The following is a 14,629-nucleotide window of genomic DNA, read 5'->3' as shown; positions in this document are numbered from 1 at the left end:
AATCAAACCGTGATAGAAATATCTTGAGAAAAGAAAATAAGATGCAATCGGTTTATGATGAAAAGGGTTTAAAACTTGGCAGCCTATCATTAAAATAGGTAGGGTTGGCAAAATTGCAGTATTTCCTCAACAAGCCTGCCTCTCCTGATGATACCCAGAAGGTTGAAACCATTCCACAGTTTGCTTCCTTAAATAAATGATGCTGTGTAAGTGCAGGAGGCCAATAAGGCAAACCATTTTATTATTAAAGTATAAAAGATTAATGGAAATCGATTATATGTATTATTACCCATAAATGCTCCTCAAGAGCTGTTAAATTCGTTTTTATGTATATTATACAAAGCAAAGATATAATGCAAAGCATTACATATACAAGTGGTTTTGGTGGGAGGTGGTTTGGTGGCTTGAGGGTCAGAGCACTGAGGTGGTATCGCTGAGGTCCTGGGTTTGAATCCAGGCAGCCACCCATGATTAGGTGCGGAGGGCTGAGGTCAAAACTGAAGACTGCGCCAATTTTTTTATTTTTTAAACCACCGTAATTTTTTGGGGTTTCTCACTAATTAGGCAAAATTTCAACTTGAAACCTGAAATTAGAACCCAGGATCTAAGTGTCCTGAACTCTCAGTCAACTCCCTCCTTTTTGTACGTGAGTGAGTTTTTGCCACGGCACTGTTCTGCTCAGGGTGCGTAGCTCGTTCTCCCTGCTGTGCCTCTGGCGAGGCGAGTGAAGTGGGCATGTTCTGGTCCACCCTACGCAAGGCCTGCTTCATCATCGTGGAGCATAACTGGTTTGAGACGTTCATCATCTTCATGATACTGCTAAGCAGCGGCGTCTTGGTGAGTATCCATGCCAGTTGGAAGCACACTTCAAGATTCATGCCAAATGACGTTCATGCCAGTACCAATCCTTTTGGCTGATCTCTCCCCTGCTTGTGTTTAATTAGGTGGCTTGTGGTATTTGGAAGATGGGAAGCTGGTTGAAGAGTACAACATTTGTGACCTGACTTGTGTAGCTATTTTGGCTATGATTTTGACACTTTTGGCAGAGCCTTTATCTCCTGGTGTCTGCAGGCCTTTGTGTGGAAAGGGTTAAATAACATTTTACATGAATTAGGCCGTATCATCCTTCGTAGGTGTTCGCTAACAACACTTGCCAGAACAGTCTGTTGAAGGCTATATGCGAGATATTTGTGTATGTGTGTGCGTGACCCGTGCAAGGCTGCGTTGGCTGGGTCATGTAGCCCGCATGCCTAAACAGCTTTTGTTCGGCCGGATCGAGGGGGCTAAACGGGCGCGGGACGGGCTAGAGAAGAGATGGAGTGATGTGGTACAGAAGGACGTGGAGCTGAGTGGACTTGCCGATGACTGGTACCAGCGGTGTCAAGATCGGCCTCTGTGGAGGAGGCTCGTGAAGGACGCTACTGGGCAGTTGGAGGCAGTCGCCCTCCAACAACAACGGAGGGCGGGGGAGTGACGCTCACAACAACGAGCGGAGCGCCGGGTGGCTAAAGCACAGCAAGTTGGTACAGTAGGGGGCACAGGTGGTGCATCAGCCAGTCATCTCGGTCATCTCGTTCAGTCGACCTGTGGCACGTGGGTCTACCCCGTGAACTCCTGCCAGCGGGCGTTCGACACTTCACGTGGCCTCAAGGTGCACTTGGCCTGGCACAAGCGTCGTGGTGACGTCACCGCCACTTAGTGGCGAATGGCGGTTGTTGTTGTTGTTGTGACCCGTGTAGGCGTTTGAAGATGTCTACATCGCTAAGAGGAAGACGATACAGATAGTGCTCGAATATGCCGACAAGGTGTTCACCTACGTGTTCATCCTGGAGATGCTGCTCAAGTGGCTGGCGTACGGATTGCAGAAATACTTCACCAACATGTGGTGCTGGCTCGACTTCTTAATCGTAGGGGTACGTGCTGCTATCCCCACCAGCCACCCAACCCCTCCAACCCCCCCCCCCCCCTCCTAGCACTGTATTGTTTTTCTTCTTGCTGCTCACCAGCTTTTTTCAATTTCTGTATTTCTTTAAAAAAAGTGGTACAGTTGGTCACGTGCTGCTCGAATAAACTCACCCACCTGAGTTTGATTTTCAGCCGCGGATAACGTCAGTGACGAGCAATCACTGGACACCCCCCCCCCCCCCCTGCATCCCACCGTTCACCAGCCTTTCTCTGGCCAGCGTAGTAAAGTAAAGTCAAACAAACCCCCCTGGAAAAATATGCCTTCATCCAGTAATGGACTGATAAAGGTCTGTACAATTTAAACGTTTGCAACGGACGAATACAAATGTACGTGTCCTTTAAAATACGTGGAATAAGGGCATCCAGGATGCACACAATGAGGTTTTAAGTCAAAATAAGTTGTCAATTTAATTAAAATACAGAAGGTTTACACTCGGCCATGCTCCTGTTACACTACTTCAATGAAAAGCGTATCCCACCTGAGGACGAATGCTTGTGTGGCGATCGAAACGTCGTGATCTATTATTTTTTCTACCTACGTGACTTTACCGAAAAAACCAAAGAGTACGTATTCTGAATGCACACTTGTATCAGGATGTTGCACAGAGAGCACGCGGTACTATCAAGGTGAGATTCTGTTTCATGCGCACGGCGACACGTTCAGGGGCTAGACGCCAATGCCGAGGTCCGCTCGCGGAGAGAGGGCTTCAAGAGAGAGTTTGCGTTGCTTTGTTTTTTCTCCTCCGTTGAAGGAGCGTACACGATGCCTAAATTACAGCCCAGGGTGCCAGGATGGAAACAATTCCACGATGGAATTTGATAACTTATACAATTTATCGGCATAAAAGCAAGACATTTTCATGAAAATAACTTGAGATAATTCTGCTACTACCCCAATGGCAACCCAGTGACTGATGCGGCGAGCTGAAAAGAGAAAATTGAACGTTGCGAAATCAGTCAGTTCACCTGTGTGTAAATTGAATTGTGTTATGGAACAGTAATTCTTCTCTTGATTTCCTTTGGATTTGCATGGAGTTCTTTCAAACACTAAGTACTTATATGGCTATGTGAATGTGCTTGCCAATTTCCTTAAATGATTACAGTAATTATTTACCCAAGAAATCCACACCGAATCCAAATATTCTTAAGACGGTACAGCATTGGGGATGTTTATCCAACACCGATTACATCGCATGTCTTTAGCTATGGGAGGAAACCAGAGAAGCCAGAGGAAACCCGTGCAGGACAAGGGGAGAACCTACAAACTTTACACAGAAAGGTACCCAAGTCAGGATTCGAACGCAGATCCTTCTTGCTGTAAAGCCACCACTGTGCCAGTATGCCACCTTGAAGGCACAGTGGAAGTAAGTGAAAATATGCAGGATGCATTTACCGGACATGTACATCCCATGACCTAATTCATTTTTTCCTCTGCAGCGGAGCGGATGTTTGCGGACAATTAATGCCCGTGCAATTGTTGCGGCAGCCATAAAATCGGGGCACTCTGAAATCGACCCTTCGGTGATGTTTGTTCGCGGTTGAACACGCTTTCCCGTCGTGCGCAGGTGTCCGTAACATCGCTCGTTGCCACGTTGCTCAAGTACGATGAGCTCAGTGCCATCAAAGCTCTGAGGACCGTCCGGGCTCTCAGACCACTCAGAGCCTTATCAAGATTTGAGGGCATGAGGGTATGCTGTGTGCGCACAAACGTCAGATTTGCATCACTGGATAGTGTATTTTTTATCTTTATGTATTAAAGTCCCTTACAATGGTTTTTTTTTACATACAGTGTACAAATGATGCTTATCGTTAAAAAGTGAACAGCTACATTTTACCTGGGTTAGTACTGACAGTTCCCTGATGAATTCATGCCACGTGCTGCTGGAGATGCAGAAAATGGTGCTGTAGCTAAACCAGGTGGTACTAATTACATACTCGTGCCAAAATCACCGAAATGTTCATTTGACCTAATAAACAATTTTAACGGTGTTTAAAGTAATGTATCATAGCCACCATTTGTTACAGGAAAATAATATTGATGCTTTGTACGGTATTTTTTATTTCTATTTTGTTGATTTTGCATTCGTATTGTTTCGTTTCATTGTTGTAACTTATCTCTGAGCTTATCTCTTGAGTTTTAACCTGGGTTAAAAAAGAAAACATTTTAACTTTACATTTTTACTCCAACAAATAACAGCTCAGGGGTGAAATTTGCTTATGAAAGTTCCCGTTAATATTTACATTCGAAGCCATTCGCAAAAAAAATTATCGCCCAAGTTCATACCGCCGACCGAAAAGAGTGCGGTGCGCTCCACAATTAACACCCGCACCTGCGCCGCTATTTGACGCATTCTGCCGTGGCAGGCCCAGGTGTGCAGAGAAAAGTTAACCATTTCTCTGGAGGGGTTAGAGAGAGGGAGAGAATGCAGCCTTCTCACCTGCCACCTGCCACTCAGCTTGCTCCTCTTCCCTCCTGGCGTTGCCGCTGGGCGCGCGCGCGAATTCAGGTCGTGGTGAACGCGCTGATCGGGGCATTCCCGTCCATCGTCAACGTCCTCCTCGTGTGCCTCATCTTCTGGCTCATCTTCAGTATCATGGGTGTCGACCTCTTCAAGGGGAAATTCTACAAGTGCGTCAACAAGACCGACATGAAGATCTGTAACAGCTCGGTCGTCAGAAACAAGAATGAATGCGACGTGAATGCCTCGCAGGATTGGGTTAACATGCCCGTTAATTTCGACAACGTGGCCACGGGGTACCTGGCCTTGCTGCAAGTTGTAAGTTGATGCATTATGCACAAAATGTGTTTCTTCATTCATGTATATATATATGTCTTCTTGGTTCTTTCGGTAAAGTCACGTAGAAGGGAAGTAATAAAATAATAAAAATAAAACATAATAATATTTTTTTATTATTTTATTACTTCCCTTCTACGTGACTTTACCGAAAGAACCAAGAAGATGAATCCCTGCAGTCACGAAAGCTTTAAATCGAAATATATATATATGATCACTTTTTCTATTCGTGCATGCCTTGTTCAGCATTTACACAACCATTGGAAAAGCAGACCCTGAGGTGTGCCGCACTCTTTCTGGAACGTTCCAGCATTTGGTCGTTCCTTAACCAAATGCTTCAAGAGCTCTGCCCTTCCCTCCCTCTGCCCCTCACCCTCCCTTTGCAGCTGGAAGGAAGTGATCGCACTGTTTGTTTGTTTTTAAACAAAACAAGGGTTTAACGTATTCTCGTGGTTAAGTTGTGCTACCCTCGGCAAATATTTATATGTTAAACAGCACTGGCGCTCAAATTGACCTCGGATAAATGCCGCTGCCCACGCGCCTCCGTTTCTAATTGACCCCCATGAGGCAGCGCGGCTGTTGTGGCGAGTGTAGCATGGGCGAATGTGTGCGATGTCCCCCCCATGCAGCCCCACTTTGAAGCTGGCTTGCACCTCTCAGTGTGGGCCGGCTTGTATTGGCGGCAGAGGTCGCAACCGGGTACCCGATACCTGTACCCTACCCGATACCCGGCTACCCGTGCCCGGCCGGGTACGGCTACCCGTTTGCGACCCTGGTGCGGCCGGGTACGGGTAAGGAATCAAAACCCGTTTGCGACCTCTGATTGGCGGCTCGCTTTTAAGAGGTCGTGGGCACGTGGCACACGTCACCCCGTGACAATGTGTGCGTTCTCATTGTCCAATTTAATGCAGCAGTGGTTTGCGCAATGCCCTATGGCCAGGTGACGGTAGAGTTCGATTTTTTGAGCTATGGCAAGGCCAGAGAGATAGAGTGGACAAGAGATGGAAAATACACTTTACACTCTTGGGGCTTGGCAGTTGCATTCGCCTGCTCTTACTCGCTCCCTCTCTCTCTTTGGATTCTCTTTAAGTAATTTGAAAGACCATTGCCCCAAATGTCACAAAATTACATGTCTTTTTTACATTTAAGGCAGTTATTGAAAAATGTTGTTATTTGTGCTTGTGCACGACTGCCAATGCAGTACAATCACCAAATCATGTGTTTACAATGGGAGGCATGATTGCTCGTTTATGCCCAGCCATAGCAAAGCGATGGGGGGGGGGGTCATAGGGTGCATTTCCATGTGGGTGAGGAGTGTTTGCACGTGGGTGAGGAGTGTTTGCACCTGGGTGAGGAGTGTTTGCTGTGGATAGCGTGCATTTTCTATAGTTTACTTCACGTCTGTTAATGTGTCTGCCTAATGGTGGGGGTTGGAGATGGGCAAATCGACGTGCAATGTTCCTGCATTGGCGGGTTAGCATAGGTCGGGGCTGAAACGCATGCAACTTAAACATCTCTGTGTTAATGTCATCACCCACAGTCATGCCTAGGGTTCGATAGCATATATACACACTCCCCTCTCCATCGCCCTACACTAAATCATAACCCTAACATCCACTGCAGTTGTTTACTTAAGTCTCGCTCTGCCGGTGGTATGGAAATCAAGTACATTTTCTCAGATAATATGGAACATTAGATGCTACTCGCATTTTTCAAATCTGCCTACACGTAGAGAAAGGGTCCCGTAAAATTGCACGACTTACAGTACGAAAAAAAAAGAACGCCTCATTTTTCATCCTTTAAAATGTTAATTCTCTTTTTGATACAATTCCCCAACCTTCTGAGGATATTGACAGCAGCGCTGACAGAAGAGAAATGCCCCCACCTGCGGTGGCGTGCGAGCGACTGATCAACTTACCGTGCGTGCGAGTGTTTCTTTCTGTGTTTGCTCTTGCATCCGTAGGCTACTTTCAAGGGGTGGATAGACATCATGTCTGCTGCAGTTGATGCCACCAAGAAGATAAGTCATTTTTTTTTATCTTGTGTCTGTTGTGAATAAAATAGCTTTTGACCCCAATGTTTGCACCTGAAACAGCCTCTCTGACCAGTCGTGATACACTTTGGTTCACTACAGAGCCACTTACCAATCACTGGATGATGCTAATATGCACATTTGTTAATTTCAGGGCTTCATTTCACCGGGTTTGCCCGTGTCAGTGACCTGGAAAATGTTTCCTTACCCGGCACACGACGTTTGGTAGAGCTGAAGTTATGGCTGTGCTTCCTCGTCACGTTCCTTCCAATCTCTAATAGCAACCTGGGAAAATATTTCATAAGATATTAAAGGCCATGTTCTTCTTGGTTCTTTCGGTAAAGTCACGTAGAATTTAAATAATAAAATAATAAAAATAAAACATAATAAAAAATATTTGTTATTATTTTATTATTTCAATTCTACGTGACTTTACCGAAAGAACCAAGAAGATGAATCCCTGCAGTCACGAAAGCTTTAAATCGAAATTTAAAGGCCATGTTGATATGCATGCATTGCAATTCTCATGGAGATACTTAACAGCCCTTGACGATGTGAACGTTTTTACGCATAGTTCAGTTATTTGAACCTTATGGCGGGACCCCGGGGTCCCGAATAAACGGAAGTCAAAATCTTCATTAAATTATTTACTTTTGGCGACTCCGTCCCAACGCGCACATAAACGCCGCGACCCACCTGGCGCGGATCATTCTGTTGTCATGTCGTGTCCAAGCGCAGCGAGGACGAATGCACAGAAGAGCTGAACAAGCGAATGCACTCCATGCTGGGGTATGGGCAGCATCATAAGTACTCTTAGTTTTTTCGGTAAAGTCACGTAGGTAAAAAATGAAATTAAAATTTTATCAAAATAAAACAATAAAATCACAACGTTTCGGAGGCAACACAAGTCTCTGTCATCAGGTGGGACCGTCACAGCCAGATTTGCTGCATCAGCAAATCTGGCTGTGACGGAGACTTGTGTTGCCTCCGAAACGTCGTGATTTTATTGTTTTATTTTTATTAATTTTAATTTCATTTTTTACCTACGTGACTTTACCGAAAGAACTAAGAGTATGAATCCTTGCAGTCACGAAAGCTTCAAATCTAAAGGATCATAAGTCTTATCCAAAGCTGCTCAAACTGCCTACACGACTTAAGTCCTTTATTTGTCATAACGGTATGCATAATACCGTGTAACTGCTCTCTTATCTTCATTATTATTTGAGACCTACCAATGTCTGCAGCCAGGATCAATCGATGACAATCCTATTACCTGCAGATATTTAACAGATGAGGTGCGTTGCACCGTTAATTCCTCCTGTTTGATAATACTTCTCTCGTCCGTATGCATCTGTGCAGATAGGTTTTTTTTTTGCGGTTAAGCCCTAGTCCCCGAGTACCGCTCATATGAATGCGGATAAGAGGAGCGATGACCCACGACTCTGTAGAGTAACATTGGTATAAACGCTTGTTACAATATGAACAGCGCATTGAAAACGCGCACTATTTCACGTACTGTTTACAAAGTGTGTTCACAAATCCACATTGAGAAACACGATGATTGACAGAGGGGTGTACATTTTTTTTCGATAGTGTATTTAAATAGAGCTACTGCAGGTAAGTTGTTTTCAGTTTTAAAGGCATAGTTTAACAAAGACAACACTTGCCACCATCCTTCAAACCCATTGTTGAAAAAGAGCAATTTTTTTGTTTACATTATAATATAATGTTTATGCGAGAGCCGGGGCCTATGGGAACCCCGGGGTCCCGCCATAAGGTTCATTTATATGTTTGTTGATATGTGGTAACTGGCAGTGCAGCATTTTATAACCTTGATCTCAATGTCTCGTTTCGCACAGTACGATGAACAGCCTAAGTTTGAGGAAAACAAATACAGTTACGGTTTCTTTGTTTTCTTCATTACTTTTGGAGCATTTTTCATCCTCAACCTTTTCATTGGTGTCATCATTGATAACTTCAACCAGCAAAAGAAAAAGATAGGTATCTTCGCATCTTGTTTTCTTCCACAAACATCAACATTCACATTTCCATATGTTGAACATGAATGTTTTGCTTTGCGTGCATGCTAGACTCACCAGACTTGTGGTCGATTTGGGGATTTTTATGGTTACTGGAAATATTTAATGACCGCTGAATTCCATGAATTATAAGTAATGTGAAAAGCTGCATTTACTACTCCAAGCATTAAATCCACTATTCATTTAGAACATTACATATAATACATGTTGTTATTTAAAACCCGCCATATTACATTCACACTTTCAGTTTTAAGTGGACCAATTTACAACTGTATTTACATAATGACACAGTATTCTTCATTTTATTTTCACAAGTCATTAGTTCATATTTCTGTTATGTTATTAATTTGACTAAAATCACAGTAGGCAGATTCACATGTTTGTCAATTACAGTGAGAGGAGAGTTAAATGCAAAACATGAATGCCATATATTTTGATGCATTACATAGGAGGGGAAGATATATTCTTGACAGAAGAACAAAGGAAATTCCACAGTGCAATGAAGAAACTCCGCTCAAAGAAACCACAAAAGCCTGTGCCTAGGCCGCATGTAAGTACCAGTCTCCTCCAGGGCCTTGGATCTCACTCTTTAACCCAGTGAAACGGTTGGTGGGCTTCTCATTAGCGCGCACGAGCTTTTGGTGAATGTAATTATTGTGCATTTCTCTGAAAAGGGGGTGTTTGGGTCCCGGTTTCAATCTCACAGTCGAAGAGGCATATATTGGTTCAAATCCCTATGGGCCACACATCTAATAGGTCCTCATCTGAGACAAATACAACTGTTCTTAAATAGTTTGCGATGTTCAAATGTAAAAAAATAAAATTCTGTTCATTTACAGTTATTGCTTGTTGCTGCCTTCCCGTGCCAGGTGTGTGCTATCGGTGTGTGCTTGCACAGCTTAAGAGCACTCTCTGGTTGTCTGGTGAAGTGACAGATTAACTGAGACACCAGGAGGATCACTTGTGTCTTAGCCCATGGTATCTTCTCTGACATGCGATTTGCACTCTGCTGCTCCTGAGGAAAGTTAATGGTTCTCCATAAACTGTTACATTTTAATGAGAAAAAATACTTCAGAACAATGCAAATAAAAACAAACGGCTCCCACAAATGTTCCAGTTATTTACTTTGATAGGTGTCAGAAGCTGTCGAATGATTTTATCATCATGAGTAATTTTCAAATAGTTCTGGGAGTCTGGGCAGGGCTGGCCAAGTAATTATTGGCTGCAAAGGTCTGCTACCTTTCATTAGTAGGCGCCAACGCTAAATGTGAGGCTCATTTACGATAACATTCCAGTATTTGCGAAAGCTATTGAATGCAGATGTATTTACTGAACTCCAGTCGCTCGCAAGGATGCATCCACGACACCTTTCTGCATACACTTATTATTTTTTAAAGATATACTCGCTCAATGCGTCAACATATTTGTAATGACAGCTGTGTTATTTTTTCTTCCCAAAAAAGAGTTTATAATTTAAATATGAATTATTTTTTTCTAGTGTATTTGCCAGAATGGGGTTCAAACTACACTTGGATTGGTGACACCCGATCTGGTCATTGACCAGGAATATTCCTTATTGTAACAGAGATAATATTAAAAAAAAACAGAACAGCGGGGACAAATCATTAAACATGAATGCTCCCGTTTCGTGTGGTGTCGATTTGGCGTGCAGAATAAGCTACAAAATCTTGCCTACGACCTGGTGGGCACCCAGGCCTTCGACGTGACCATCATGGCGCTCATTTGCCTTAATATGCTGGTCATGATGATCGAGACCGACAGCCAGAGCAAGGAAATGGAGAACGCCCTCCACTACATCAACATCATCTTCATCGCGATGTTCAGCGCCGAGTGCCTGCTCAAGCTCTTCGCCCTGCGACAATACTACTTCAAGTTTGCGTGGAACATTTTTGACATTGTCGTCATCGTCATGTCCTTTGTGGGTGAGGAGATGGTTGGCCTCTTTTGAGTTTTTTTTCTCCCGTGTACGATGTATTATTTACGACAATCGGACGCTAATGTTGTGAGACGCTGCAATGCATTGCCAAGAAAAAAAAAAAACCTTCAGATGGAGAAATTGATTTGGTCGGCCTTGGGTGAAGACTGAAATGTAGACCACGAGAACGGGATTGATTTGCACAGCAGTAGCTGTGAATTAAACCAGTTTATATGATATATCCTCTCCTCTTTAATTGCTCGACGTGTACCAATTAATTTGGAAGATTATAAGGTTGCACAATTGGCAACGGTTGACCTCAATGTTCGCACGCTATCAAGTGTTTTTGATAGAGCTATTTCCGTTAGTTTTTTTTGGAACGTCATCCAGTTGTAAATTGTGATGAGCAATCATAAAAAGGCCCCAAAAACATCTGTTGCATTCCTTCACACGTCACAACTGCACTTTACATTTAAAGCAATTGATTCTATTGTGGTTAAAACGCTTTTCTTATATGTTTTCCAACAAAGGAAATGGATTACGATTTGGTTATGCAGACTCCAATTGTCACCGTTTCGTAACACAATCTGTAATGGAGTTCTGTATCGCTGATACAAAGCCTGAGCGCAAATTTCCTATTCAACGGTCCTGGCCACCCCACCCAAACTCGCCGTCTCACCGGCCTTCAATGACGAGCGTTATGAAGTTGTCAAAATAACTCGCACTGCAAACACAAAAAGGCTATACATCATTGCTGTTATCACTTTAAAATGTCAATGCAACGGAAATGGCAGTAAAATGTCTATAGAGTGTTTTGTGTGGCTCAAAGAGCCCTTGGGTGTTTGACATCGTCTCTTTTGTGCTTTGAGGATAATCTAATCGTCCTCGTAATCACCAGTCAGTGCTAATGTACCGACCGATCACCATGCACTCCACACCAAGTGGAGACCGCGTCTTGCAATTTAGTGATCTGCCACTTACCAACGTATCCATAATGGAATCACTGTGATTTGAAGCTTTCGTGACTGCAGGAATTACTCTTTGGGTCTTTCGGTAAAGTCTCTCTGTGTGTCTCTGTGTTGTATTTCTCTGCTTGTGTGTCTGTCTTTGTGTCTCCGTGTCTGTGTTTTGTCTTTCTCTTAAATTTAGTTCTACCTGATGACGATTGCTTGTGTTGCAATCGAAACGTCGTATTCTATTATTTAATTTATTTTCTTTCTATGTCACATTACAACCACAGGAATCACTGTGGTTGTAATGTGCCCTGCTCATCGACTCTTTGAAAGTAGTTAACATTTTCCTCGTCTCATTTTGCATTCTGAGCAATGTGATGATGTAAATTAAGTATGAGGTGCCATTAATTTCTTGGGGGAGGGCAGGAAGGGAGTGGGAAACCTGAATTGGTCGTGCTTTGGCACAAAATCAAAACAACAAGTCCTACATTGTGATTCAGTTAGAATAAACTGTTCAACGTCTTGGATGATAATACAATCAAATGTCATTCAAATATTTTACCCTGCGTCATGTATCAATTGCGCCAATGAAGCAACATTTCACTTCAACACGGAGTACAAATTCTGGCAACAGCACAGCACCTGAATGAGAATCTGGAAGTTTGTACTCTTTAATCTTGGTTGAAAGTCTGCTTAGACCATCAACTCCCCCCCAAGGTAAACAACACAAATGGGGGTTAAATTGTTGAACTTTCTGTTTTTTAAAGTGTACACCAATTAAACTTTTTATCTGGAGGTTTGAAGGGTACTGAGTAGAAGCATCACACGTTTAATTACTCACTTTTCCAGCACCCTTTTTTTGACCGGTTTCACACCGAAGCTGACGGCAAGTGAGTGAATGCCTCCCGACCAGTCATCTCGTATACACAGCTGCGATGTGTTTTGTGTTGGGGGTCACCCTTTCAGGAATGGGGCTTGCTGAGACCATGAAGAATTTTTTCTTTGAGCCCACGCTCATCCGCGTGGTTCGGCTCGCCCGGATCGGGCGCGTGCTCCGTCTGGTCCGCGGCGCACAGGGGATCCGCACCCTCCTGCTGGCGCTGCTCATGTCGCTGCCGGCGCTCTTCAACATCGGCCTGCTCCTCTTCCTCGTCATGTACATCTTCTCCATCTTCGGCATGTCCAACTTCGGATACCTGCAGCACAAGGCCGGCATCAACGACATGTTCAATTTCGAGACGTTCGGCGGGGCCATGCTTTGCCTCTTCCAGATCACGACGTCGGCCGGCTGGGACGGGCTGCTGGCGCCGACGTTCCCGCTCAACTGCGACCGCTCCTTTAAGCACCCGGGCACGTCGGTCGAGAGCAACTGTGGCAACACTTCCTTCGGCGTGGCGTTCTACGTCAGCTACATCATCATCTCCTTCCTCATCGTCGTCAACATGTACATCGCCGTCATCCTCGAGAACTTCGCCATCGCCACGCAGGAGAGCGCCGAGCCCCTGAGCGAGGACGACTTCGAGGCCTTCTACGAGGTGTGGGGCAAGTTCGATCCCACGGTGACGCAGTTCATAGCCTACAAAAATCTCTCCATCTTTTTGGACTCTCTGGATGACCCGCTGCGCGTGCCCAAACCCAACCATCTGGCGATCGCCGCCCTCGACCTGCCCATCGTGGCCGGTGACCGCATCCACTGCCTAGAGGTTCTGTTCGCGCTCACTAAGCGCGTGCTGGGGGAGGGCGAAGGCATGGACGCGATGCGCCTGCAGATGGAGGAGCGCTTCATGGATAGCGGCTCCGCCGGTAATGGCACGCTCGCACCCACCTCGAGCACACTCCGGCGCTGGCAGGAGGAGCTGGCGGCCATCAAGATCCAGCGCGCGTTCAGGAACCGGCTCACCAACAGAAGTACCTCGCCCACACTGCAGAGAGGTTCCAGCTGGGCCAGGGCCGGCGGTTCCGACGGGATGATGGTGCCCGCCGCCGCTGCCGCCACCGCTGGCGCAACCGCCGTCGCCCCAATCATCAACGCCCCGCAAGATTACGTCGGCAATACGGGCAACGAGAAGGTGAAGATTATCGTTACACTGCCTTCTTTCTCGTCAGGAGATAACATTGTATGTGCGGATGTGAATTGTGCTGACCATGATGGGAAACTTTCGTGAAGGGATTTTTTTTTTTGCGCCACTCGTTGAGGCTGGGTCTCCTTGTTCCGTGAGTGGGACCTCAGAAAAGGGCTCTCAATGTCAAGTGTGATTGAAAGACATGTTTGCATTAAAGGTTATACGTACATATTAACTGGGGATACAGCAGACGAGAAGCAGATCGACCACATTATTACAAAGCTCAAAATAAACATTAGCGGCATTGCAGAGAAAATAACAAAGTAAATATCGTTCCATTGCGAGAAACGTCTAAAATTATTTAAATATTACCAGAGACTTTTTTTACGTGTATGAAACCTTTCCTGAAATCCTTCACCTCTAAAAGCGTCTAACTTAAATTCATATTCTGTTTGGTAATGCCAAAATAATAGAAATTTGCCAAATAATACATTAACCACGTGAAATATTTATTTGAAGCACTTGTGTATCCATTTCCATAATTCAGATAAAAGCACAGCCATGAGCATGGCATGTCAAGACAAATTGCATACTTCCAGTAAATATGCATGGTATATATATATGCAAAGGGCATATTTTTCAAAGGTGTGTTATGCATGTTATTTGTATATAAGCTATAAACAGTATACAATAAATAACACACAAAAAGGATTCCTTCGGTAATTTTCTAAGTTCCTAAACATAATATACAGCGCCATAAAGCGGATAAAACATATATTATAATTAATATTTATGAAACAGTCTGAAAACCCTTCCCAGACTCTATTGCTGTTGCTTTAAGTGCTA

At 44.4% G+C, this 14,629-nt stretch overlaps 1 protein-coding gene across 1 annotated transcript in view; it reads left to right on the top strand.

The window, feature by feature from the left end:
* LOC144719968 (sodium channel protein type 2 subunit alpha-like) overlaps positions 1-14,405 on the top strand; it is a 46,713-nt gene extending 32,308 nt beyond the window's left edge. The window contains exons 18-26 of the mRNA XM_078596353.1: positions 683-837; positions 1,740-1,913; positions 3,531-3,653; positions 4,473-4,742; positions 6,724-6,780; positions 8,655-8,793; positions 9,281-9,381; positions 10,504-10,774; positions 12,687-14,405. Of these exons, the coding sequence (XP_078452479.1) occupies positions 683-837; positions 1,740-1,913; positions 3,531-3,653; positions 4,473-4,742; positions 6,724-6,780; positions 8,655-8,793; positions 9,281-9,381; positions 10,504-10,774; positions 12,687-13,885 (2,489 nt within the window). The 3' untranslated portion in view covers positions 13,886-14,405. The remainder of the gene's footprint in view (positions 1-682; positions 838-1,739; positions 1,914-3,530; positions 3,654-4,472; positions 4,743-6,723; positions 6,781-8,654; positions 8,794-9,280; positions 9,382-10,503; positions 10,775-12,686) is intronic.
* The last annotated feature ends 224 nt before the right edge of the window (positions 14,406-14,629 follow it).

The sequence above is a fragment of the Lampetra planeri genome, chromosome 1 (genome assembly GCF_965212315.1).
Source record: "Lampetra planeri chromosome 1, kcLamPlan1.2.h2, whole genome shotgun sequence".
NCBI classification, from domain to species: domain Eukaryota; kingdom Metazoa; phylum Chordata; class Hyperoartia; order Petromyzontiformes; family Petromyzontidae; genus Lampetra; species Lampetra planeri.
Note: the sequence above shows the minus strand (reverse complement) of the source record. Positions and strands in the feature narration are given on the sequence as shown.